This window comes from Calidris pugnax, unplaced genomic scaffold (assembly GCF_001431845.1).
Source record: "Calidris pugnax isolate Ruff unplaced genomic scaffold, ASM143184v1 scaffold256, whole genome shotgun sequence".
In the NCBI taxonomy this organism is placed as follows: domain Eukaryota; kingdom Metazoa; phylum Chordata; class Aves; order Charadriiformes; family Scolopacidae; genus Calidris; species Calidris pugnax.
Genome location: NW_015091079.1, coordinates 3,813 through 31,322, shown reverse-complemented (window position 1 = coordinate 31,322; position 27,510 = coordinate 3,813). Strand labels below are relative to the sequence as shown.

General features: G+C 41.5%; 1 protein-coding gene across 1 annotated transcript in view; it reads left to right on the top strand.

The window, feature by feature from the left end:
• Positions 1 to 23,169, top strand: part of GALNT13 (polypeptide N-acetylgalactosaminyltransferase 13) — a gene marked incomplete at its 3' end in the record, with an annotated part of 140,102 nt that extends 116,933 nt beyond the window's left edge. Inside the window, exons 9-11 of the mRNA XM_014957336.1 lie at positions 12,682 to 12,821; positions 15,093 to 15,191; positions 23,035 to 23,169. Coding sequence (XP_014812822.1) covers positions 12,682 to 12,821; positions 15,093 to 15,191; positions 23,035 to 23,169 — 374 coding nt within the window. The remainder of the gene's footprint in view (positions 1 to 12,681; positions 12,822 to 15,092; positions 15,192 to 23,034) is intronic.
• Positions 23,170 to 27,510: the final 4,341 nt, after the last annotated feature.

Here is a 27,510-nt window from a genome sequence, read left to right as displayed (position 1 = left end):
ATTTGGAAACATGCTGTAGCTTTTGATGGCAGAAGCTGATGTGAAGCTCTGTCTAGAAGAGCACCTGCCATGGAAGAGGTCAAATGAATGTGTGTTTTGAAGTTTCCTCATTAGCACTTGTATCTCAGACAGGAATTACAGACTATTTCCTGTTACATTAGAGAGGAGCTTCTGAAATCACTCGGAATAGTCAACTTTTGCTGAAACATTTCCTAGGTTTCAGCAAGCAGCGGGGGAAGGATTTTGTCAGCAGCATTTTTTAATTTGGATGTCCAATATTAGACTTTCTAGCGTGCATTTTCATCTACTGGTTTCTGAGGTTCACATCCCTTCTGCTGTTGAAAAGACCAGTTTTCACCCTAGGCCATTTTAATTTAAGCTCCTAAGCACAGATATAACTGCAAGGCTGGCTTTAATGAAGCATTTTTCAGCAGTTTGACATGCAGGGGGATACCACGCATCCCAAATACCCCTTTCCATGGTGATTCCTTCAGGAAGGAAAAGCCACTGGCAGAGGCATCATTTTCCTCCTTCAGCCTGGGGAGGACATTTCTCTATCAATGTCCCTATCAACATTTTTCCAGAATTGGCCCAGGGCTGGGATCCTTTTTGCCCTTTCTTTCACCAGCGTGATGTCAAGGCAACCATGCTGTGGCCAAGGCCAACTGGAATGCAGGAGGTTCCATCTCAACATGAGGAGGAACTTCTCTCCTGTGAGGGTGGCAGAGCCCTGGAAGAGGCTGCCCAGAGAGGTGGTGAAGTCTCCATCTCTGGAGACATTTCCAGCTCTCCTGGACACGTTCCTGTCCCGCTGCTCTGGGTGGACCTGCTCTGGCAGGGGGTTGGACTGGGTGATCTCCAGAGGTCCCTGCCAACCCCAACCATTCTGGGATTCTGTGAGCTCCACTATGCTTTGATGTTCTCCTTGCTGGTGGACATCCCCATGGGACAGGCAGCCCACCTTCAGATACCTTCTCCCGACCATGGCAAATGACCACAGGGAGCTATTTGGCACCCAAAGGGCACATGCAAGAGGTGGGGGTGGTCCTGGTGGCTCAGCTTCAGCTCTTCTTCATCCCAGCTCAGTGGGTCCAATCAATAATTTCCAGGACACTTGCTTGCAATAGTTAGTTATAGGTACAGCTGTGGAGTCAATGCCAGATAAAATGATGCATTTTTTTTGTCATGACAATTTTTTATGGAACCGTTTTCTTCTTATTAGAGAAGTTTGGGTGAAATGCCAGTGCGCTTTTTGTATTTATTATTAAGTTATTGCTTGTCTGTCTGTGAAAAAAGCTGCTGTTCACTTCTGAAATGAGCACAAATCAGCAGAACTTTAGTCCTTCTAAATGTGCCCTCTCTTCTTTACCCAGTTATGCATTTGCATATTTGCACAAGATTTTGAGACAAAATGCAAACACAAAAGCAATGGGTAAAATTTTATTGAAATAGAAGGGGAAAATTAGGTCAAGTATAATCATTTTGGCAGGACAAAATTTGTTTAATTCAAAACTTAATGTCTGTTGCTGTTTCAGTCACTGGAAAGAATTTCAGTTTAGGTCTCCTTTATACTTTCTGGGTTTGTTTTTTTTTTTGAAGTTATTTATGAATGTGCTGCATCAATTGACGATTAAATTGTGATGATGGATGTTCCCCAGGATTAAGAAGCAAATGGAGAAGAAAGGTACTTACGGGTTGTAGAAAATAAAGTTAATAACATCTTAACTAAACAAATCTTCTCAATAAAAAGGTGTAGGAAATAGTAGATTTTTTTTTTTCAAAAAATAGGTCATTTCTAAATGTCAGAAATTGTTCTCAGTATTATTAAACTGGGTTTTTATCCTTTTGTCTGGCGTGCATTTCTCTTAGTTTATTAATCTGAAAAATACAGATCTCTAGATAATTCTGTTAGCGAACAAAGAAAGTTGCATTTTAGTAATTAGGTCTCTGAAGCTATTATCTATCAACGCACACTCATTTACCCACTGCTCCTCCGGGACCTGATTAATTTGATTTCTGAGATGATGTCCTAAGAGAAAGAGGAGCCAGCGATTGTTCGCAGCGGCGTTGCCTTAAATATATCTCAGCAGAATTAGGGTGCACACCTACTAATTAAATTTCAGGGTAAAAGTCTTGATCAGTTGAGTTATGAATTGCCTTTTTGAGGCTGTCAGACTGTAAAAATATAATTTTCAGAGCCTATCTGAAATTTTTTGTGATCTTAGACATATTTAAAATTGTTGCCATTCCTTGTCTTTATAGAAGCTGGGTATGGATAAGAAGAAAATCTTTTATTTCTACTGCCCTTGAGTTTGGCCATCCTGTGTGTCACCATGTGCTTGGATGATTTAGGGCCCAGAATTTTTAATAAAGCCAACCTAGATTAAAAATAAAATAAAAGAAAAAAAGACCCATACAGATTAAATTCTGTGAAAAATGTTTTGACTTATAAAAAAGACTGAATTTTTCACCCTGGGTCGTGAAAGCTCTGTTTGCTGGGGCGGGGATGGGTCTGGAACCTGAGAGTAAGATGACAAAATATCATCGTAGTGAGGAACACTCACCTTTTTGTTTTACCATAAATATTTTATTTGACAAGGAGTTCTGGCTCCTCCTTGGCAGGAGCCTAACGAAGACTCGGCAGCGTGATTACAGCCTGGAGCCGTAAGAGCCAAATCATTCAGAGAGTTTTAAAAAAAAACCAACCCTCTGAAATGCTGTGGATACACTTCAAATGGGATTAAAGGAAATCTCTTTCTTAGAAAAGAGAAGAAATGTCAGAATTTGTTGTAAAACCAGAGGAGGGGCTGTGTGTTTTTTGAGCCGTGTCTCGTTTTTGAGCAGGTTAAAGTGCTGCCGGGTGACTGAGCTGCCAGAGGAGACTTTCTTCCCAAATCAGGACAAATCCTCGCAATTTTCTGACTGCAAAAAGTGTTCTTCCCTGGGAATGCAAAGAACCCAAAAGGGGCACGACCCACCTCATCCTGGTGAGGGAAAACGTGCCTGATGCAGAGCCAAGGGCTGCGTATTCATCTGTTTTGGGCAATTCTCTCTCCTTCCCTCCACACTGGCCTTTTATTGGCATCTCCCATTAAAAAAATACCTGATAGCTTAATTATAACTAGTCTATCTAGCAGTATATTTACTAGTATATTTAGTTAGTGTATTTAGCAGTCAGCTTTCTCTTATTTTCACTCTTTTCCATGAAACTCTCAGTGTAATTGGTGTAAATCAGCAGCGCAGGATCACGCCCCAGGGAGTTATTTGCTATTTTACCAACATCTTTCTCTCTCCCGTGCAAAACCACGCTTTTTATTTGATCGTTTCCAGCACACGTGAGCACATATGTGTATCCTCACGTGGATTTACACGTATGTTCTACCCTCCCAGCCCGTTCCAGTCACCCAACACCCTATTCTGAGCAGCCTTATTGCCTTCTTTTTCAGGTTGTGCCAGCCCATCTCCTCCCGCTCAGCCTGTATATCCCTAAATGGAGGCAGTTATGTCAATTTATGCATTAAAATACTGTATCTAATCACTGAATGGAAATAATTACGCGCTCAGAATAGGCCCGCGTTTGCACAGTCAGCGGAAAAGGATAATGCAGAGGGTAGTGGAGTTTCTCTGCACTTAGAGCATTCCTCAAGCACTTTATCTTCTTAACCATCAGTCAGGATTCAACCCCTGGGTCCTTCCTCCTCTATTAAAGCGAGGCTAAAATGCAAAGTTACGTTATTTTCCTTGAGCGCTTTAAATAAAGCATTATTGAGCATTTGAACGTGGCACTGTAGAGTTTTAGTGTGGGAGTACAAGGTAAGTGCTTGTGTTTTACTGAGATTTACTCAGCAGACGGTGTGCAATCCTCCTTTCAAGCCTAATTATATAATTAGGTTGATAATGACGGTATCAATTTAGGAAGCGAGAGCTCTTGATAAACACTTTCACTCTTCCCTTCCCTGTTTGGCATTTTAGAGCGAGGACTGACGGAGCTTCAAGGGCACTAATTGAGAAATAAGTTCATTTAACCTGTGGCCTATTGATCCCGCCGTGAAACTTCTGTGGGAAGACCTGGGTCATATGGACAGTCCTTGCTTATTGAGCTGCTCTGATTGAAAAACACCCCAAAAACATTAAATAAAAGCAATTGTGCTGCAGGATACTTATCTTCATAGTGTTACTCAGTCTTTCTTAAGTTTTCGAGTAATATCTTTGGGTTTTTCAAGGAGAAAGAAGACATTTGTAGGTCAACAAACAGAGAAGTGCTCCTGTGTAATTAACGCACAGGGATCAGGACAGATACAATTCCTGGTTTATCTTTTGTGTCACTTAAAGCACTGATACTTGCAAAGAGCATTTTATTAAATTTGTAATAAAGTGGAGCATAAAGCATGGGTTGGCAGATTGTTGCTGGATCATGGCCAGCCCACCCACCACCTCCTCAGGGTATTTTTTCCTAAAGGTATCCCCTGTGGGGCACGTTACAAATCTCTAAGGACTTAACGGAGCTTTTCGGCCAATGGGGAAGAGTAGAAATAAAACCTTTATTATTTTACCTGTATTACAAAGGGAATAGGAAAAATAATATACTCATGGATACTGTGCCCGATATTGAAATACCAGGTAATATAAACCATATATTTGAGTACATCGGGGAGAAAGGCTGACTTTGTATTGTATCTCTAAAATTTCTGAGCTGGGAAACAATCCTGTTTTATAGGGTTCCTTGGACATTAAAAATGAGACTTATGTAAGATACCTACAACATAGAGATTGGTGGTGACCCAACTTGTCTTAATACAATGTAGGTCAACAAACAGAGAAGTGCTCCTGTGTAATTAACGTACAGGGATCAGGACAGATACAATTCCTGTTTTATCTTTTGTGTCACTTAAAGCACTGATACTTGCAAAGAGCAGTTTATTAAATTTGTAATAAAGTGGAGCATAAAGCATGGGTCGGCAGATTGTTGCTGGATCATCTCCAGCCCACCCACCCCCTCCTTAGGGTATTTTTTCCTAAAGGTATCCCCTGTGGGGCACGTTACAAATCTCTAAGGACTTAACGGAGCTTTTCGGCCAATGGGGAAGAGTAGAAATAAAACCTTTATTATTTTACCTGTATTACAAAGGGAATAGGAAAAATAATATACTCATGGATACTGTGCCCGATATTGAAATACCAGGTAATATAAACCATATATTTGAGTACATCGGGGAGAAAGGCTGACTTTGTATTGTATCTCTAAAATTTCTGAGCTTTGTAATAAAGTGGAGCATAAAGCATGGGTTGGCAGATTGTTGCTGGATCATGGCCAGCCCACCCACCACCTCCTCAGGGTATTTTTTCCTAAAGGTATCCCCTGTGGGGCACGTTACAAATCTCTAAGGACTTAACGGAGCTTTTCGGCCAATGGGGAAGAGTAGAAATAAAACCTTTATTATTTTACCTGTATTACAAAGGGAATAGGAAAAATAATATACTCATGGATACTGTGCCCGATATTGAAATACCAGGTAATATAAACCATATATTTGAGTACATCGGGGAGAAAGGCTGACTTTGTATTGTATCTCTAAAATTTCTGAGCTGGGAAACAATCCTGTTTTATAGGGTTCCTTGGACATTAAAAATGAGACTTATGTAAGATACCTACAACATAGAGATTGGTGGTGACCCAACTTGTCTTAATACAATGAATGTCAATAGAAAACAAAAAACAAAACAAAAAAATTTAAAATAGCATCAATGTGATGGTACTTAATGATAAAGTGTTGGCTAATTTTTCGTTGTCTTAATACAATGAATGTCAATAGAAAAAAAAAAATGTGTAAATTTAAAATAGCATCAATGTGATGGTACTTAATGATAAAGTGTTGGCTAATTTTTCGAGCTATAAAAATACTTTTTTTGGGAAGCACACTCATTTAAAACATTAACACTATCCTTGCTCTGGTTCCAGGGGCACAGATTTCGCTCCTGTCCCTCTTGCATGTCAGTAAAAGACACAGCATTTCCCAGGAATACTTAATTTTCCGTAATTTCTATTCCAAAAAGGAGCTGTAATGGAGCAGGGTTTTATGTTTCCACAGGAAAATTTTTCTTGTTAAAATTTTTCTAATACCTCAATAGTTGTGCTACGTAATTTTCACTCTTTGGTGCTGCAAGTTTAAAGCATAAGTCAGAGGTTTCATTTCAACTCTGCCGTCTCTTAGAAGCCTTCCTGAGATGCAAACTGCAAAACATCTTAATGCAGGATTAATTTTATCCATAATAATGTTCCCATTGATTTCCATTTCAGTCAAATGGATATTTTTGTCTTGAGTGTCTGGACAAAATTGGAAGCAGAGGAGCTAAGTGGCCTCACTGTCTTTGTCTCTAAAATATGCGTGTATTAATAACGTACATTACAGATATCTTTATAGGCTAAAACTACATTTAAAGTCTTAATCTTTTAAATAGAATAATCTTTAAAACTGCAACACGCTATCATGCAATGCTTTATTTGCAGAGATATTGACAATATTGACTCATTTTCTGGAGTGATAAGGTTTTTTATGTTAGAAATTCTACAGCATATTTTCTCTGAGTAGATACTGCTGATTTTTTTCCCCCAAAAAGCTCAGAATCTTCATTCCATTCCATATTTTATGTTATGAAGCCTCTATCAACATTTATCTTAAATGACTTATGAATTGATATAGGAAACACGCTATCATGCAATGCTTTATTTGCAGAGATATTGACAATATTGACTCATTTTCTGGAGTGATAAGGTTTTTTATGTTAGAAATTCTACAGCATATTTTCTCTGAGTAGATACTGCTGATTTTTTTCCCCCAAAAAGCTCAGAATCTTCATTCCATTCCATATTTTATGTTATGAAGCCTCTATCGACATTTATCTTAAATGACTTATGAATTGATACAGGAAGAGGGAGGAGGATGAGTGGTGGGTTGGGGTTTTTTTTTTTTGACTTAGCACATTTTTTGTTTGTTTTACTTTTTAATGAGTTATGCCTGTTTTTTGACAATATAAATAAGAGGTGCCAAGGAATTAATGTTTTGGATAATTAGAAAATGTGTGTGTTTCCAGTTAATATGCCTGCTTTTGGTACAGATACTGGATTTTAGAAGTGTAGAGCGTTTATTACGTTATTTTTCTGGGTGTGGGTGTTATTTTCCTCAACTCCTGAGGCCGTGTAAAGCCTGGGGTGATAGATCACTCCTCTCCTGTTGACCAAGTGATGCTCTGAGTCCCTGGTACCCATTGCAGGAGTTTCCCAGAGCGTGCTGGAGAGAAGCATCCTCCCAGGCACCACTTAAATCCCATTAATACAACAAATAGGATTTTTCCCAAATAATTAGCAAGCGTTGTTGTTGTTAACGTGTGCCGTACCTGGTGCTGCAAACTCATTTTTAATTTAACATTTTGCTGTCTTTCCTGGGAAGCATAATATAATTTTGAATGCTGCTTTGGTTAGTAGAAAAAGCAAAAATCAGGCTAAACCATCTCCATTTCTGGAGGACTTGGTTCTTGGCTTTCTCATTCTAGGGGGGGCACCTCGGGTACCGAGCTGGGTTCCCAAAGCTCAGCTACAGCCTCTCAGTTGGTTTTTTTCACGTTTCATTTTGCAGAAATGATACCTTTAGCCAGTTTTGAGAGTGTGTCCGTGTATGCCAATTTGCAGGTTGTGCCCATTAGGAAAAAATGCAGGTGTAATGCAGTGCTGCAGCCGTTTAATTTGTTCTGCTGAGAGCACATCTGCTGCTCTGTTAAAACAATATGCTTGTGTCCTGAGATATTTTAATCCATTCTTTTGCTACACTTTCTGTAGCTTCTTGTGATACTGCCTTTTTTTTTTTTTTCCCCCCAAGGACGTTTTACTTACGTTTCCTTATTTAAGTGTAAGCAGACGTATTAGGCATTAATTATTTTTTTATATTTCCTCAGAGTCCCATCGATTATTTAGCAAGCAGCGGCAATAAATAGGTATTGATTCATAATAGCTTGGCTTTAAATTGAGCAGAAGGCACTGCAGAGGTTTATGGGAGATCTATAAAGATGAGGTCCTTGCTTGAAGACAAAATGGGGTGTCCGTGGGGCACGTGGCCATGGTCTCCCCATCTCCTGTGGTGTCCCAAGACATGAAGAGCCTCAAGAGAAACCTGCCCCGGTGAGGAGAGCGTGGCAAACCCACTGAGGACTGCCTCCCTCCCCCCCATCTCTGCAGCTAAGTTTTATTAGAGTGTAAAACTAGGATTTATTTTGCTGGAGTTTGTTTAATCACAGAAAACTCAAGTACGAAGTTGAGTCAGATGGAATGGAAAAAGGTTTATTGCTTTTTTTTTTCTATTCCAGCAATTGCGGGGCTGAACCCAAGGTGAAAATAGAGATCCCAGTCAGAATTGTAAAGCAAAATGGAAACAAGGTGTTGGGTGAATCCACAGGGTATTTTCGTGGAGAGGAGAGTGTTTCTGATTTGGTTTGTAACTCAGGTATCAAAGCGTGTGCGTGCAGAGGGGCAAGGCTGGGTTGTTTGTCATCGCAGGCTGTAACGGTGTTAATATCCTTTTTCCTCATGTTCAACCTTGTCAGATCCCCACAGCACAAAGCACTATGAAAACACAGATATTGCTTTTTCTCCTAACGCTTCCAGTGCCTCCCCATGAGGAAGTTTAGCTTAATTATAGATAAGGATTGAGGAGCACAAATAACAGCAGCAGGGCGCGTCTCCTCCTCCGCAAGAGGCAACAATCACAGCCCCCCACTTCCCCCCTGCCCAGAAAAGCCTGCCTGGAAAACATAATTTTATATTTTTTTTTATAAAGTCTGTTTTCTGAAAGCAAAGGCATTTTCAGCACGTGGCTGAAATGGCACGTGGAAATGACAAATACCCGTGTCACCATCCTGTTCCTGTCTGTGCTGTCCCCTGCATCTTCCCTTTGGTCCATTTTTTGGGGAACATAGACACAAAGCAACAAAACAGCCATAAAATGCTACATAATAGAATCCCAGGGTTTGGATTAGATGATCTCCAGAGGTCCCTTCCAACCCCATATCATTCTGGGATTCTGTGGGTTAGGTGCCTGGGTGTTTTAGGTAGTTTAAGTTAAATTAGTGACTCTGTGAGTTGTACTTAGAGAAAAATTGCCATTTGAAAAAGTAAATTATTAAATAACAACTGTAATACTGACTTTTTATATTTTTTTTTCCCTAAACCAAGTCAAACGAGACTCTGTGATCAATCTCTTTGACTGTGGAATGGCTGATAAATTACCTCTGTTTCTTGGGGGGGAAAAACATTGTGTTTGAGTCCTTTCAGAATTATATAAAACCTCCCCAAAGTAAAGGTACTGTAGCCCAGAAGATGTTCTGGGAGGTCAGAGCAGATGAAGGCTCATGTCCGTCACTTCTGTCCTTTCCAGCCCCTGGGTTTCCCTGTGTCCTGAGCTCAGCCTTTTCCTGGATTTAACCTGGATTTGAGTTGTTCTGCCGTCCCCTAAGTTACTACGATTTAATTTCTTTACATCGGTTACAGTTGAAGTTTTTATTTGAATACTTCTGTTTAGTGAAGGTTAAAATTTGATTCTTTTCCTGATGCCTGAGTCAGCGCCACTTAATTTCTTGGCTCCAACCAAAAACTTTTGGTTTCTGAGGAGCTTTTGCTGGTCTGGAGCTGATGAAGCACCGTCGCCCCCGGCCGTTCCCATCAGGCTCAGGTGCTTCCCAGGACCTGCCTTCCTTTTACCTCTAGCAGTAATTTGTATTTTAGTTAATTATCTAGAATTACATCATATCGTACAATTACGCAACGATACATAAGCCTCATTGGTCAAAGGTGTAACCACTACATATTAGGAAATATGGGTAAGAGTGGTTATCCAAAATAAGTTAAATATGTGTTAATAGAATCATAGAATCATAGAATTGCCCAGGCCGGAAGGGACCTCCAAAGGCCATCTAGTCCCACCTCCCCGCAGTCAGCAGGGACACCCCCAACTAGACCAGGTTGCCCAGGGCCTCATCGAGCCTCTCCTTGAATATCTCCAGGGAAGGGGCCTCAACCACCTCCCTGGGCAACCTGTTCCAGTGCTCCACCACCCTCACAGTGAAGAACCCTCTCCTCATCTCCAGTCTAAATCTGTTCCCTTCCAGCTTGAAGCCATTGCCCCTCGTCCTGTCACTGCAGGCCTTTCTAAACAGGTTCTCCCCAGCCTTCCTGTAGGCCCCCTTCAGGTACTGGAAGGCAGCTATTAGGTCTCCCCGGAGCCTCCTCTTCTCCAGGCTGAACAACCCCAGCTCCCTCAGCCTGTCCTCGTAGCAGAGGAGCTCCATCCCCCTGATCATCCTTGTGGCCCTCCTCTGGACCCTCTCCATCAGGCCCATGTCCTTCTTATATTGAGGGCTCCAGACCTGCACACAATACTCCAGGTGAGGTCTCACCAGAGCAGAGTAAAGTGGCAGAATCCCCTCTCTGGACCTGCTGGCAACGCATCTTTTGATGCAGCCCAGGATGGGATTGGCCTTCTGGGCTGCAAGTGCCCACTGCCTGCTCATGTCCAGCTTCTCATCCACCAGCACCCCCAAGTCCCTTTCCTCAGGGCTGCAGTAAGGAATAGTTTTCCTGTTGTTGGCAGCTGAATTTCTTCAAAGATTGGTGTCATCCTGTGCCTCAGGGCGTGATTTCCCAGCAGAATACACTGATGTCCTTGGAGCTTCACCTCTGAGGTGATTTCAAAATAAAATCCCATAAATAATGGAAAGCAGAAGGTGATGGAGGTGCAGCCTGGGGTTCAGATACAAATCCGGGAGCGTCTTTCGAACTGTTCCAGCTGAGTGCTGGCCGTTACTGATGCTTTGCCTACCACTGTAATAGCTCCTGTCTAAAATTAGATCAAATTAGGCTACAGAGAATATTTGATGCGCTTTTTTGGTATTTGGTTATCTTTCTTAATAACTCCAGTTGGCTGAGCACCGTAAGACTGGCCTTTATATTTCTTCCTGTGGTGCAGGGTTCCTTCCCCAGCTGTCCCCTTGCTGGAGTGTGCTGGGATTGAAAAGGACGTTGCAGGCTCAGTGTTATTTTAAACTGAAAATCATAGGCACACCTGCAAAAGTTGGCCTTGATAAGAGGGTGGAAAATGGAAATGGTATTTTCCTGTTACGCTTTCTTTGTATAGAAGGTTAAGAAGTTGAATGTTCTTTTTTTTGGCGCTTAAATTGTATGTCTGGCATTTCTTCTGAGCGCGATGGATTTCTTCCCCAGGAACCGTGGGGAAGGCTTCGGGGAGGATTTCCAGCCCCGCTCCCCTTCTTCATTCCTGGGTGTGTGCTTCTGTTGTCAACAGATCACTAAATTGCTTGGCTACTCTTGAAAGCACTACTCTTTTAAATTATCACTGAATCATGAATGGTTTGGGTGGGAAGGGACCTCAAAGACCACCCAGTGCCACCCCCTGCCCTGGGCAGGGACACCTCCCACCACACCAGGTTGCTCCAAGCCCCCTCCAACCTGCCCTTCAACCCCTCCAGGGAATTTAAAGAAGAATACACTGTGCATGGGAGGTACCTGTCTGATTTCCACTCTCTGTCTGATTATTATTCTATTTTTTTTCCTCTTCATGACCCTCATTCCTGCTGCACTCCCGATGGCCAGTGGGATGCTGCTGGCTCAGGTCTCTGATGGAAAGGTTTGCCGTAGGAACAGCACTGCCAGACACGGTAACCTGGCCTTGAACCCCTCCAGGGATTTTAAACAAGAATACACTGTGCAGAGGGGGTACCTGTCTGATTTCCAGTCTTTTTGATTATTATTCTATTTTTCTTCCTCTTCATGACCCGTATTCCTGATGTGTGTCCCACGCAGCACTCCCGATGGCCAGTCTCTGATGGAAAGGTTTGCTGTAGGAATGGCACTGCTGGACACAGCGACAATGTCACTGTGATGTGATGTGACACCTTCTCCCTTGAGGAGAACCGTGCCCCCCATGCCTCTCCTGCGGCAGGGATGGTGGATCCAGTGCAGGAGATGGGTCCTGCCAACCAGCTGGTCCATGCAGAGACCTGCCACCTCGTTCTCCCTTCCCTACTTTATTACAGGAGATGTTCAATTTATAATAGCTTTAATGAGGATGGGATCTACACTGGGAGTTGGGCTGAGCCCGAGGTCTGCGGGACCTGGTGGGTCACGGCATGGAGGGAGCAATGGGGTTTCTCAGAGTGGAGAATGTCTCCTTCGTGGTGAGATCACCCAAGGGATGGTCTGGATTCCATCAGTAAAATAGCTGTGCATGATGGGATGAGCCCAGTTATTTCTCTAAGTGCTGGAAAACACCAGCACTACGCTTTGGAAAAAATGGTTTGTAAAAATGTGAATGGGTTTCTTTAATATTTTGGAATATGAAGAAATCAAGGAGTTCAGTGGTCCTGTCTTTTCGTATTGGTAAATTATCTCTGAAAAGAAAAAAAAATATGTAATTTTGCAAGCATTTCAATTTGCTAAATTAATTGTCTAATGCTGCTAAAAGTCTACAGTGTAGCAGCTGCACATGTGTTCACATAATTCCAGCAAATGGATATTGATAAAAAGGAAATCATGATGCTCAGAGAAGGAGCTGTGATTTATGCTTCGCAGCGTTACAGAAACTGTGCTTTCATCATCCATTCTCTCCCCAATTCCAGGTGTGGTTAAGGTGGATTATGGCGATGTATCCATCAGGAAAGCTCTGAGGGAGAACCTGAAGTGTAAGCCCTTCTCGTGGTACTTGGAGAACATCTATCCCGACTCCCAGATCCCTCGGCGCTACTACTCCCTGGGTGAGGTAGGAACCCTTCCCTTTGACTCAATTAAAGCAATCAGTGCACTGAGCAAATGGAGGCATCGTTAAGGAGGTGACATGGTTTTGGAGAAAGGGGTAAAGTGCTTGCGTGCCTTCTCTGTAGCTTGTTTAGAACCTGATTTTGAGCAGGTTTTATTTTCTCTAAGCCTTTCACGAGGGGGCATTGCTATTCTGAACGTGTGTGTTCACCATTAAAAATCTATCTTTCAAATTGAGTAGCATATGGGAAAAATGAGGTGACTGAAACTCTGAAATAATTAAGTAATGTGCAGTAGCTCAAGGAAACTTCCCATCATCACTTACCACTTACATGAAGAGGAGCAAAATCTTTTTTTTTTTCTTTTTTTCCTTATTTCTTTCCAAGAAACACGTTTGTTCCTTGACACTGTGTTTTCCAGCAAAGCTGCCTGGAGCTGAGTCTCATGGACATCTCTAATAATCTGATCACTCCAGCACTGCCAGGAACTGAAGTCTCTTTAAAATTCAGATAATTCACTGTTTAAAATATTCTATTGAGTTGTACCTCGGCTGACTTTTAAAAGCTCCTGAATGGTTTGGTTTAAAGATAGCTACAGAGAAAGCAGCAATCAAACGAGCAAATGGCTTTTTTAACATCCAGGAAGGTAATTTACTATTGAAACTTGCAATTGTAGTGAAAAAGAAAAGCCACGGTAGGGTTTCCAGTTTAACTATGACAAAATAAAGTGAAACATGGTTTTACAGCAAGGAAAGAACTCGTCTAACAAGTGTGAAATAATAAGGTTTTGTACGACATTGTCAGACTGGAAAAGAAAAGTATGAGAAAGCAATAAAATAGTTATTAAAACACCTTATTTTTACCAAAACGGCCTCAGTTTCTATGGAAACAGCAATTCAGGCAAGGTCTATGAATTAAAACTCAGACTTGACTATTGCAGCTGCTGGCTGCCAGTTGAGCAGTAAAGTGGATTTTTAGACCCAAAGCTCGGGTACCATCAGCAGCAGTAATGGACAATTCATAAAAACCTCAAAAGTGCATTTCTCAGTCGTTTTCCCTTCTTCCAGCAGGTGTTCAGTCTCGGGTAGGACAAACCGCCCGATTTGGGGCTGCTACTGGGATCGTTGGTCCCCAGATGGTCCGTGGTGCTCCCAGTTGCTCCATGAGATGCACTGGGTGGTGGGGTGGCCCAGGCAAGAGGGGCCCCTGGTTTTCCCCTAGAAAAGGATGCTCTGCAGCCCTGTGGTGGGGTTTTGCTGCTTGCTAGGAACCAGTTTTGGTAATAAATCTAAGAAAATCATTCTCTAGGACAGTGCAATCTAAATGTAATGAGTGTTCAACGATGGGCCTCAAATTATATTGTGCAAGTGCATATTTTGTTCCTTTGAAGTATAAACAGTGATAAAAAGAGGGAATAATTTTGACAGATTTGGGGATAATCATCCTTAATTTACTTACGACCTCCTGGAAAATAGTGCGTGTGTGACTTGAAACCAGGCAATGTTCATGCATGGTTCAGTTGCACCTCCTATTATGTTGGAAGTAATAATCAGTATTGTATTTCATCTTAATTTTGATTTTATTTGGCCATTGCACAACTAATTTTACCATTGAATAGTTTGGGTTGGAAGGGACCTTTAAAGGCCATGTAGTCCAACCCCCTTGCCATGAGCAGGAACATCTTCAACTAGACCAGGTTGCTCAAAGCCTGATCCAACCTGATCTGGAATGTTTCCGGAGATGGGGCATCTCCCACTTCTCTGGGCAACCAGGACCAGGGTCTCACCACCCTCACAGCAAAGAATTTCTTCCTTATATCTGGTCTAAATCTTCCCTCTTTAAGTGAAGAACTGTTGCCACCTTTGGTGGTCTGCAGAGAGGCACATGGTGGAGAAGAGGAGAGCTGGAGGAGGGTCAGCCCTGCTGGAAGAAAATAAAAGTGCCTGTCTTTGGCAAGCCATTCGTTTCGCATTGTTTAGAAGTAAAAACATATTATATTCGTTAAACAAACCAAGGCAGGGCACAGAATGAGGTTTTCCTTGAATGCTGTTCCTACTTACACTTAATATGTAATTTAAAAATCTCATTATGCTCTTTGTAATTATTTTCATTTTCTTTTGGGAATGTGACATATTTACAAATTGCAAGTTAAAATATGCTCATATAGTTGAGTGCACAGGTAATGTACTTTCTCCTACAGTTACATCATTTTTTCTGCAGAAATATGTCATTTGTAGACATTTTTTTCAAGGAATATTTCATCTTTCTTTCTTCAGATCAGGAACGTTGAAACCAACCAGTGTTTAGACAACATGGGCCGCAAGGAAAATGAGAAAGTGGGCATTTTCAACTGCCACGGCATGGGAGGAAATCAGGTAAACATATTAATGAAAGTTCCAGAATGCTTGAGACTAGGAGTGCTCAGAAAGCCATTTTCTCAAGTAAAAGCTGCACATTTTGAGAACATATTATTACATGTGCATAAGTCCAGTGAAGTATCCGGGTGAATATATTGAATATATTCCTGCTGATTAGAGCTCAGAGAAGTACATTTGAAGTTTTAGATATACTCACATTAGAAAATTTGATCATGAATTTTAATTTGGGTTTTTTTTAGTGTTGGGGGAAAAATCTTTTTTTTCTAAAATGAAACAGGTAAGCATCTATGTGACTGGTGGCTGAATTCATCTGTTTCTAGAAGGTGTCTATGAAAAATGAACTACAGTATGGTCATGCAAGTTGAGTTTTTTCCATTAGTGGAAATTGAAATTGTTTCTAAAAGGTGTATATGAAAAATAAACTACAGAACAGTCATGCAAGTTGAGCTTTTGCCATTAGTGGAAATTGCAATAGTGGGTGGGAACAGGTGGATGCTCCTGCACAGTCTCCAGTTTCCCCATTACTGACTGGACCTGGAAATTGGTCAGAACTTGCCACCATCTCCTCCTATTTGCACCTTTTAGAACAGCCATTAGTGGAAATTGCAATAGTGGGTGGGAACAGGTGGATGCTCCTGCACAGTCTCCAGTTTCCCCATCACTGACTGGTCCTGGAAATTGGTCAGAACTTGCCGCCATCTCCTCCTGTAGTTTGCACCTTTTAGAACGTGGTTTAGCCTCGTTTCTCTGCCTTTTGGTTTGCTTTACCTTTGGAAAAACCTTTCTCCTCTTTCTCCCCTTGATTCTGACCCCTTTCTTAAATTAAAGACTCCAGGTCCACTTGGTTCAGCTTCTGAGGCTGCTCTTGCCTCCAGTTGAGTTGAGTTGACCCACTCCAGTTGAGAGATCCCTGGAGATCCCTCAGGAGGACCATAAATCAGTGCTGGCATCTCACCCCAGGAAGGTTTTTTGACCATGTACCTACTGGGTAACACTTGATGAAGTTGGCTTGTTCTCATGCCACATCTGCTAAAGAAGGTGGGAAGGTCTTAGAGCAAATCCCCATGTTTCATTCATTCCCCCTCAAGTGGGGCCCTTTATTTGAGAATTGTTTTCAGGGTGTAAAACTGTGGAGGATTTGTTGTGATGTTCAGATTATCTCAACTCAGCTAGGACCCGGTAGCTATCCATGATCTTTACAAGAAATGCTACAACTCTCCTAATGCAGTTTAATGCAGTCTTAGAACTGTTTTCTTTGTTTTATATAGATATAGATATTTGAAAAAGCAAGCCTATCTTAAATCAGCCATGGTGGGGATAGGGCTTTAGTGGCTGGAATATGAGGTTTGTCACAGCTGGGGTGTTCTTGTGTTGCTGTAGGAATGTCCTCTCTGTCTGCAGTTATTGGGAGCATCCGGCCTCTGGTCATCACGATAATTGAATCACAGGATCCCACCCAAGCAGGAGGGGGATATTATAGATATTTGAAAAAGCAAGCCTATCTTAAATCAGCTACAGTGGGGATAGGGCTTTAGTGGATGGAATATGAGGCTTGTCATGGCTGTTCTTGTGTTGCTGTAGGAATGTCCTCTCTGTCTGCAGTTATTGGGAGCATCCAGCCTCTGGTCATCACGATAATTGAATCACAGGATCCCACCCAAGCAGGAGGGGGACACTATTTTACACTGAAAGAGGAGAGATTGAGCTGAGATGTGGGGAAGAAGTTCTTTGGTGTGAGGGTGGTGAGAGCCTGGCCCAGGTTGCCCCGAGAAGCTGTGGCTGCCCCATCCCTGGAGGGGTTGAAGGGCAGGTTGGACGGGGCTTGGAGCCACCTGGTGTGGTGGGAGGTGTCCCTGCCCAGGGCAGGGGGTGGCACTTGATGGCCTTTAAGGTCCCTTCCAACATTGTTTTATACAGAAAGCTCAGAGTCAGTATCCATCAACAGTTCAAAAAAAAGGGTGGCACTGGATGATCTTCAAGGTCCCTTCCAACAATGTTTTACACAGAAAGCTCAGAGTCAGTATCCATCGACAGCTCAAAAAAACCCAACACCCCAGCACACTCAGTAAGGGTTGTTAGAGGGTTGTTTTTCCCCAGTTAGCTCTAAATTATGGGTCTTTCAGAAATTGTTCTGTTTCAGAGAGTTCCCTTTTTTTTTTTCTTTTTCCTGTTGACACTAAATGTGTATATTTTCAACTGCCTTTCAAATGTGAGCACTTTCTGCAAAGCGGGATGTAGAAAAACAATGTATAATCTCTCTGTCTGTAAGAGTTTATCAGTATGCTATGATAATTTGCTTCCTACTGGGAATGGGTAGGAACGCGTGAGCGGGCTGACTCCTGAGAGGTTTCTGCAGTGGAAAAACCTCCATTTTTAGCAGGTTATGTAGAATATTTTCCCCGGTGTTGATGTCACTGCTGGGCCAGAGGAGAGGGAGGCGAGCGATGGATGCCCTGGGGCAACCAGGAGGAACTCGCTGTGTTGCTCATGTTTTCCATTTTTAGATAGCTAATTTATCAACTCCAGCTACTCAGTAAGTCATCTCAAAGCATTTTAGGCACGAGGTTGCACAGAAGAAAAACCTTTAGTGACAGTTAGACGTTTAGTCATGCGACTGACAGAAATTATGCAGAAAAAGGGGAATTGGGCAGTACCTGTGTGGCTGATCGCAAACCTGGCAATCTCCAGTCTCTCACTGAGAGACGTTGAGTTCAGTGCTTTAGGGGAATTGGGCAGTACCTGTGTGGCTGATCTCAAACCTGGCAATCACTGAGAGACGTTGAGTTCAGTGCTCTGATTTTATTAATTGGTATATCTTTGGTAAATACGAGATTGCCAGAAAGTAACTCACCCCTTCTTTAATCCTTCTGCCTTTTTTCACCTTCCACAATCTCCTGTTTTCCCTAACGTTGGCTTTCTGCGTAGCTTTTAATCTTCTAAACGGACCCATTATGTATAAAACTAGTTATTGCTTGTATTTTGTTAGCCCGTTTGGCTGATGTATGATTTCCCTTGCAGACTTTACATCATTCTTATGGACTGAGGTGATAAACCTGTGGGGTGGGAGCTGTGTAACGCTCCGGATTTGCTGGGGATGCAGCACGGTGGAACCGTTGTAATAACGGTGATTAATAGGGAACAAAGGAGCCGTCCCTGCACCTTAAATAACAGTATCCTTTATTTAGCACAGGCAGAAGGAGAATAACACTCTCTCCTTCGAGTTTATGGAAAAACAGAATTGCTCCTTCCTTAAATTGGCAGAATTGGTCACCAGGGGACTGGGGAAGATGAGCATTAGATGTGGGGTAACATTGCAGTGGTGAAGCCTGGGGAGGTAAAATGAATCTCAGACACAGAATCCCAGTGTCTGCTGTACCTGCAAAGAAGTGGGAATTTGGCACAGCATAATGAAAACTGGGAGATCCTGGAAACAGTGATGGCTTTTGGTTGCAGGTGTGTAGGCAGCCATCCTTTATGAAGTGACAGCTATGAAGAAAAACTCCCCAAAAAATCCCCAAACCACCAACCCAAACCAAAACAAACACACAGAAAAACCCCACAATCCCCCAGCCTCTGTGGAGCAAAAAAATCAGATTTTTTTTTTCCCGTTTCAGTGCACAATGCTGAATGGACCTGAAAGCCCTATAGAATAACAGTGGTTTAGAAAAGGAGGAGATGTTCTATGGTGGAGGATGAAGGTTTGGAGCTTGGTGTCCTCACCATCAGCACAATGTGGTGACAAAGCCAGCGTGGTTCCCGGGGCCCTTTTCTGAATGCCATAAACCTGAGTTCCTCAGCAGCCCTTGGGAACCTGGCTAAACTGGAGTCCTTCCCTCAGATCCCTTACTGTGCCCGTCCCCAGCAGGGGCTGCCAAACAGTTTTCTTCTGTTTTATTTTTATTGCGTCGACCATTTAGTACAGTTCCAACTATGGGTTTCCATCAGCGGGAGCTGGCGGTAATTACAGTGTTTCTGTGGATTACGGTGAATCACTCTGAATTACAGTGTTTTCTCTCCCTGGGGCTGAGCGCCGGGGTACGTGGATTCTTGGCACTGCTGGTTAGAGCTTGAGGCGACGGCAGAACAAGTTTTATATGAACTTTCCGAAGTATGAAAGTCAGCCCTGCCTTGGCACTGTCTGAACCGGTCACTGGGACCATGGGGTGGGATGAGCTGCTTTTGTGGTGTTAAAGATCTTGGCGTAACCTCTTTCTTAGAAATAAATCTGATCCCTCCTTCCAGAGTGGCCACAGGGAAGCCTGTGAGCTCTTGAGAGGCTCCGAGCTGGGCACATCTTCAAATCATCCAATAAACTGAAGGTTGACCTGATTAGATTTAATAGCCTCCTGGTGGAAAGAACTGTCATTGGAGGTCTCTTCTAAGTGAACTAATTTCCCCTTCCCCTTCCCTTTCCCTTTTGAGTTGTTCTTTGTACAGTGGGGTGTTGGAACTGGATATTTCTTCCTCCAAAGAGTTCATGCAGTTGTTCCCTGATACGGGACCAATCTTCCAAAAGCCCTCTTTGATGGAACCACTGGGACCGCCTTCATAAGTTGGGAGGTGCTGTTTCTATGTGGCTGTTTGGGATTTACTCAGGTGCTAAAATGCATTGGTAAAGATGAGATTTCAGTGAAGAGGCAAGATCTCCAAGTCCTCACCCCCAAAATGACTTCACTGGCGATTAAACTGGAGAGTCCTGGGTCTTTTTTGGGTGGGAAGGGAATGATCTTCCATTCCCTTGTTTTGCCCAAAGTGACTTTCAACATTTAACATGTAAACAGGGTCAGGAGGAGAGGAAAAGTGCTTTCCTTGCAGCTTTTAGTAGAACATTTTAAGTCAATTACTAAAGGTGAATTCAAAATTTACCTTGGGAGTTCCGTAGATAATTGAAGTGGTTGTCAGAATAAATTAGATTTTTCTGGACTTAGGTATGTCCAGTTTATAACCGTCTTCATTGCGTGAGGGACTTCTTCCTTTGTTGTACAGGTGCATCCTCAAGATTTGGTTCCACATAATGAAGTTCTAAAATAGGGGTTTATGAATAATATTCTCAGTATTACACTTCGTATGAATTGACAAAATATCCTGGCTAACTGTTTTCCTAAGAAAAGGACAATGAAATAATGGGAAATGAAAATTCTGGCCATGGGCCATTACAGCCCATATATATATAAAAAAAACAACAGCTACAGATTTGTCTTGACCTCTCGGCTCATTTCTATTTAGTGATTCTGCTGGGCCTTTCATTGGTGTTGAACAAAGTGGTTACTTTCTCAGACTTTTACCAGGAGGAACACTTCATTAGTTCCTTCTAACATGAAAGAAGTAACGCAATTATCAGTGAGAGGTGAGATGTGTCTCTCGGTTCAGTCTGGCCGATGTCTCAGTCCCAAGCATCAGCTTTAATGGACCTTTGGCTTTCTAGGGCTTAATTGGGCCTCTCAACTTGCTGTGTGGAAATGTATTAATAAAGGATGTTGACAAAAAATAAATAGAAAATACGTTAACTCCTATAAAAACCTGATACTGCACATAGACAATAAATCTGTCTCTATCAGGATGGCAGGCGTTATGAAGGACCAGGTGTTGATGGAAAACAGGTGGTTCCTTTTTGTTTCCATCACCACCATAAAAAGCAGAAGAGAGTGAAGGTATTTCTGTGTCTGTGTAGAAAAGAGCTGCAGCAATTGCGAGAATATTTTGTATTTTGTCATTCTGGAGGCCTTATGAGAATCATAGAATCATGGAAGGGTTTGGGTTGGAAGGGTCCTTAAAGCCCACCCAGTGCCACCCCCTGCCCTGGGCAGGGACACCTCCCACCACACCAGGTTGCTCCAAGCCCCCTCCAACCTGGCCTTCAACCCCTCCAGGGATGGGGCAGCCACAGCTTCTCGGGGCAACCTGGGCCAGGCTCTCACCACCCTCAGAGAGAAGGTTGGGTCACGGCCACCCCCAAAAAACGTGGGCGCTCCAGTGGCAGCAGCCTGGACCCCTGCTGGGGACATCATTCTTGCTCCTCGCACTGTGGCATGAAATACACTCTTTAATTAGCTACAAAATGCAACATGTTCCTCACCCTCTATTTTTATATGACATTAATATAATTATATCTATAATTAATATGGATGGTAGCAAAACGCTGGCCTGATAATTTTACATCGTCTTAATTAGCATTCATTTTTCTTTCTTAAGACAGCGTGTTTTTCAAACCCATCTTCTGTAATTGTTAATTCAGACATCACTTATTCTTTCAAAAGATATAATGGGGCAGTGTACTGCAATTATCAGAGATGAGAGGGAAAAGAAATATGCAAATCGAAATACATTAAAAAATACAAGTGTTTGGTTTCTGTAAAACACAGAAACAAACATCTCTCTGAGGCTAAAAGCATCTCTCTGAGGTTAGAAGAAAATGCCGGATGCAAATATGTTTACTGTAAAAAACCAACACAAATAAGTTGCAAATTGAAGTTAGATGTTGCTTCAGGATAAATGATAATGGAAAATCTCGTAATAATGAGCATAGTAACAGATGAAATATCTGCACGATATATTCATATGAGGGATTCTTGAACCCAACCTGCTACTTTGAGCAAGAGATATTTTGGAATATGGGTGATTTTCAGATTATTTGGTTATTTGGCCATGTTTCTTGTTCCGGATAAAGCATGGCAGCAAACAAAGAAGTCCAATAATCTACCGGAAAGATTTTTTGGTTGAAGGTATTTAAAGGAAAGCCAAAGTCACAGAATCACCATGGTTGGAAGGGACCTCTGAGATCATCGAGTCCAACCTCAAAAGTCCCCCCAAAAGGTTTTGGTGTTGGATATAAATTATGGCAGCTGAACATTATTAGAGTGTCTGGGTTTGAATAATGGTTGTTTCAGCCCAGATCTTCAACACCTCAACTGCACGATGTCTTTCTCCCCCCATATGAGTGAGAAGGTTGTAAACAATTGAATATTTTTTTTCTGAAACCTTCAGACCTCACTTTAGTCCAGAACAATTTTTGAAGAAACCTCTCAAATGAGGGTGATTTTTTGGGGTGAATTCAGCCTGATGTGCTGATATCAGGTCATCTGATTAAGAGGGTGTACATTTGTTGGGCCTCTGCAAACCAAACCATTATCACTCTGCACAAATATAGCCCTAAATTACCCTTTTTCATCAGTGTTTGGTTTTTACTTACCAAGGACAACATGTAGGTGGACACTTGGCCATTTTGGGAGCTTTTGTGCTGGTGCCAGCAGCTTTCTGGAGGTTGCGAGCAGCGGGTTAGGAACAGAAAGATGCTTCCCATGTGTCCAGGCCATGTAATTTGGTGTAAATGTTTGCAGTTCTCAACCAGCTTCCTTCCTTTCTCTTTATTTCCTATTTTTAAGTGACCTGATATTTCAGGAATATTCATGCACATTAGTCTTTAGCGCAGATCATCCTTGGTACCCAAAACTAAGGTAGATGTTAGGAGGAAGACTTAATTTAGGAAAGTTTGGGTTCTTCCAATGATGGGCTCGGTTTATCCATTGTGTTAAAAGATTTGTGAAATTTCTCCTGAAGACACGGATCACAATTACGGGCTTCTGTGGAATTCCCAAAGAGTGTATCCCTGGGTGATTCCTGGCCTTGGTCCCATAAAATTTCTTTTTCTACATGGGATATTCCTTCTTTTATGTACAACAGACATTCACCAGTGGAGGAACTTGCATGGAACTCTCATGAAACCCAAGGCACCGCCACCTCGGTGTTTGGAAGAGGAAATAGTTCTGCTCCATGGGGATGAAAATAACTCAGTTAGGACTTTTGCTAACTCTTCATCACTGCCATAATTTTCCATTTCCAGGTGTTTTCTTACACTGCTGACAAAGAGATCCGCACGGACGACCTGTGCCTGGACGTCTCGAGGCTGAACGGCCCCGTCACCATGCTCAAGTGCCACCACATGAGGGGCAACCAGCTCTGGGAGTACGATGCCGAGGTATGAGACGTGTCAGTGCCAGCCTCAGGGCTGGGAAATTATTCTTGGTAGAGTTTGGCCATAACAAAGGGGAGGCTGTGGGTGCTGGAGCTTGGGGACATGATGGGGACATCTCCTCTCACAGCGTGGACTCGGGAGTGCCAAATAATTCAGCCAGTTTTTAATTCGTGTTTCCACCAAGTTTTCTTTGTAGAGGGGTGAAAAAGTCCATTATTGTTGAAAAAAAGCTCATTTCTATTAGCTGTTGCCTTGCACTGTTACAAACGTAAAGAAATATTCTGCTTTTTTTATATAAATTAAGTAGAAAACAGGATTTATGTGATTTTTTTTTTTTTTTCCAATTACAGTTTTTCCAGTTTATTTATGCTGGCTCTTAAAGATCATTTCATCTGGATTTAAAGTGTGTTTAATCATTTTCTGTATCCCAGTTGCCTGATGAGTTTGACGCTGCCGTGGGGCAGGGGGTGGCTCTTCCTGGGGCTTGAGAGGGTGCAGTTTGAAGGAATCTGGTGGCTTAAGGAGAGCTTGTAAAATTAATTCAAAATACGTGCAAATATCTTATGGCCGAATAACTCTTCCTTTTACATGAGACACGAAACAGGAGATGGAAATTAGAACACCCATTTTAAGCTTTTACTTTGAAATGTGAATGTGCAGTTTTCACAGTAAAATTCACACAAAGGTGTTAGCATTTTCTTCGGGATAGGGTCTTCTAACATATTATGGTAAGAAAAACCCCATACAATCCTGCCATGGCATAATACTGAACTACCAAGTAGAAAAAACAATTATACTTACCATTGAGCTGGAATTTATTTGGTAACTTTTGATACATTCTTGAGTTTTACATTTGAATTTAAACCAATTTTCTCCTTAATAATGAAGTTTCTTTATCTTCTTACACGAAATGCATGAGTGTTTTGATAATATTTTAGATACTATAATTGCTCTTGCCTGCAATTAACACATGAGACTGAAGTTTATATCCTCCATCATTTCATTCCTGCAAGCAGATGATAATTGATTTTTAATCACTTTCAGATTATTTATATAGAAGCTAAGGACTGTGGTGCTGACCGGTGGCCGAGGGAAACTCATAAATTGAAATATTCAAGCTTATCTCAGCCATACCTTAAAGGATGAATTTTGAATATTAAATGAATATTCATTCAAAAATATTTTATTAATAATAATATCACATTAAATTATTTTTAATATTCTTAATAAAATATTTAATATTATAATTAAGAGCTAAGCACAGGCAGCGCAGAGGCAAGCGTGTATTTCAGCTCTTCGCTGGAATCCACAAAGGTGGGAAAATACTGCAAAGGTAGAACTATACCAATGTAGTTAAAAAACATGTAGTCTTTTAAAAAATTACTGCCAACATTTCCTAGAACTAGTTGCTTTCCCCGTCTTGCATGGAAAGCTGAATTTCTTTTGACCAAATATGTTCTCCTTTACTTTTAGCACTGGAAATTTGCTGTTGCTTTTTTTCTCTTAAGTTTAGCAGAAGAGCTCTGCAATGGAGGATGCCTGAGGAGCTGTGTAAAAACAAAATCAACCATTAGATGGAGCTCATAAAAAAGAAATACACCCTTTTGGTTTATATAAGGGATCTCGGAGACAAGGGGTTTGCTCTCTGTTCCCCGTATAAAGCACAAACCCCTGCATTATGTGCCTTTCTCTTCATTGACAAGAATATTTATTAACAATTCTGTCAACATTCAGGCTTGTGACTTCTTTTTTTTTTTTTTCCAGAAAAAAGCATTTGCCTGAACCACTTGTATCCATTGATTTGTTTTTCCCAGCAAAATTTTGCTCAGTTTTACATTTCTTTCCTTGCTCAGCAGTGGCCTGGAGGTGATTTCTGGGTGTGTTGCTGTGGTCACAGACCACATCCCTCCTCCTGGTAAAGGTATTTTGGAATTAAAACTCGGTAAGGGCCAGCAGGGCCTTGGCCACATCTGGAGGTACAATGAGAAATGCAAATAATCATAAAAAGGGATTTGTCGATAGAGATCTTCGGATAATTTTCTGTGATTTACATTCTGTTATTAAATTTCCTATGACGTTCTAGGTTAGTTTAAATTATGGTATTTAAATATATAGTATATTAAAAAAAATCACAGAAAGCTTTTTCCAAGAACTTATACATACCTCAGTAATATTGCAGTTCTCGTAGATATTCGTAGCATTTATATTTTTTCAAAAATAAGCAAGGAGCTGAGAAATTTTGTGATGATAAGAAAGGTAAACATGGAAAGTTTTCATGCCTCTTTGTGGAAGTATCTGATTGAATTGGCTTGAAGCAGGCTATTCAAAAAAGCCCCTTTTCTCATTTTCTCCTATCAAAAGTGTCAGAATTTGTGCTGAATGCATTTAACACTCAGACTTATTAACGCTTAGACTTATTAATACATTTTAACTTGCACTTGAGGGGCAAGTGAGCTTGAAACACTGGAAGAAAACAGGGATGAAAAGGCGTCGGTTGGTTTGTCAGAGCAGAAGATCCCTCACAGGAGGAGAGGACAATATTGGCATTCCTGTTTTGGGTCAAAATTGAGCTGAATTGGTAGAGCTGGGAAAAATGGTTTTCGTTTGCAGGGAGCAGTTAGTTCCACAGGAGTTATTTTGATTATTCTGAAAGAGGAGTAGAAATAAATACACACGCTCGAAAACTCCCATGGTGGAGGCACGGGTACAGTGGAGTGGGGTCATACTGTTGTGCTGCTTTATATCTATTATGTATCTATGTAAATTATATATATACATATATATATATATATAAAATCATTATATTCCTCCTGGGCAGCTGGAAACAGGGTTTTTGCTGTTCTGTCAGAAACCCAGATTTCTGTTTCTCCCATTCAGAGGGGAGTGGGTCGGGCACATCCCTCGTGGAGGGGAGTGGGTGAGGCACAAGCCATGCACCCACGTGGATAATAAAGGTTTCCAAAGTGTCTCATTTCTTAAAAAAAACTCTGCCCCTGTGAATTCTGTCACTTAAAATTGCACCAAACCTGTTGGATTAGCAGCTGATAACTGAGAGAAATCAGATTATAACTGAGATGAATCGGTTGGCATCTGAGATAAAGTAGTTGGTAACTAAGATAAATCAGTTTATAACTGAGATAAATCCTTTGGTCACTGTGTAACTGCGAAGTCATTGCATGGGAAGAGAGTATTTTGCATTATGTCTTACAGAGTTAAAGTGATGGTGGTGGTTTTATAGGCCAGATAAATAACGCAGCACTTGCCAGGATTTTACTCCTTCTGAAAACAAAAGGAAACACCACAGAACTGAGTTTAAATACTTCTTTATTAGGCAAAAGCCATTGTGACTGAGGAGATACTAAATATTGGATTGCCAGAGGTTGTGTCCCTGAAAAACATCATTGAAGAGCAGGACATGGCTTTAAAAATGGTAGATAAATTCCATAGCATGGGAGGGAACGTCAGGGCTCCCAGATGATCAGTCTGACCTTGAATAAAACAAACATTTAAGCTGGCATTTGCAGGGGTTATTGTCACCTCATGTAAGTAGAGGAATGCTCAGAGAGTTAAATTATTCTTGCACCTTTCTGCAAAAAAAGAAACCCTTAAAAATCAGTTCTATGAACTTTCTGCTTAGTGATAGGGGAATGGAAACACAGAAACACTCTTGTCTGGATCAAAATAGTTGTTTGTTGTTTTTTTTTTTGCAAATTAAAAGAATCAAATAAAGCATTCTCTTTTAATATCTCCATAAAATGGAAGTCCACATTGAAAAAAAAATATTTTGCAATCAAGAAGTGATTTTTTTATTGTTGTTGTTGTAGTTGAAATAGTTTTTCCCTAATTCTGTTTTATCAGTTTGACTAAAGCCTGCCAGGGGCTGGCTCTGGAGCTGCCCGCTTTATTCCATAAACCAGGCAGTTTCCACTGAGCTGCATCTTTTTCATAACCCCACGGGATAAATTAGTTTAGATATTATCTGGAGAAATTAAAAAGAGAGCCCCGTATTGATATTAGCATGTGTGTATATATTGGTATTGATATATAGTATTTATATGCTGTAAAAGAAGCGCTTCTAGCACAAAATGTTAATGGTACAGACTGGATTTAAGGGCACACTAAATAAAGGCACCTGCTGTCACCAGGAGCCGTGCCAGGGGGGCACCCCCTCTCTATGTCTAACCCAGAACAGCTTTGAATGCTCCAGGCAATAGTAATTTTACAGCATTTTAAAATGTTTTTTTTTTCCTAAATATTTTTACATCTTGGCTGCAAATTTTTTTTTTTTTCTTCTCTATGTTTTTTTTTTTTTTTTAAATCCATTGCCGGCCATTTTTGAGTTTT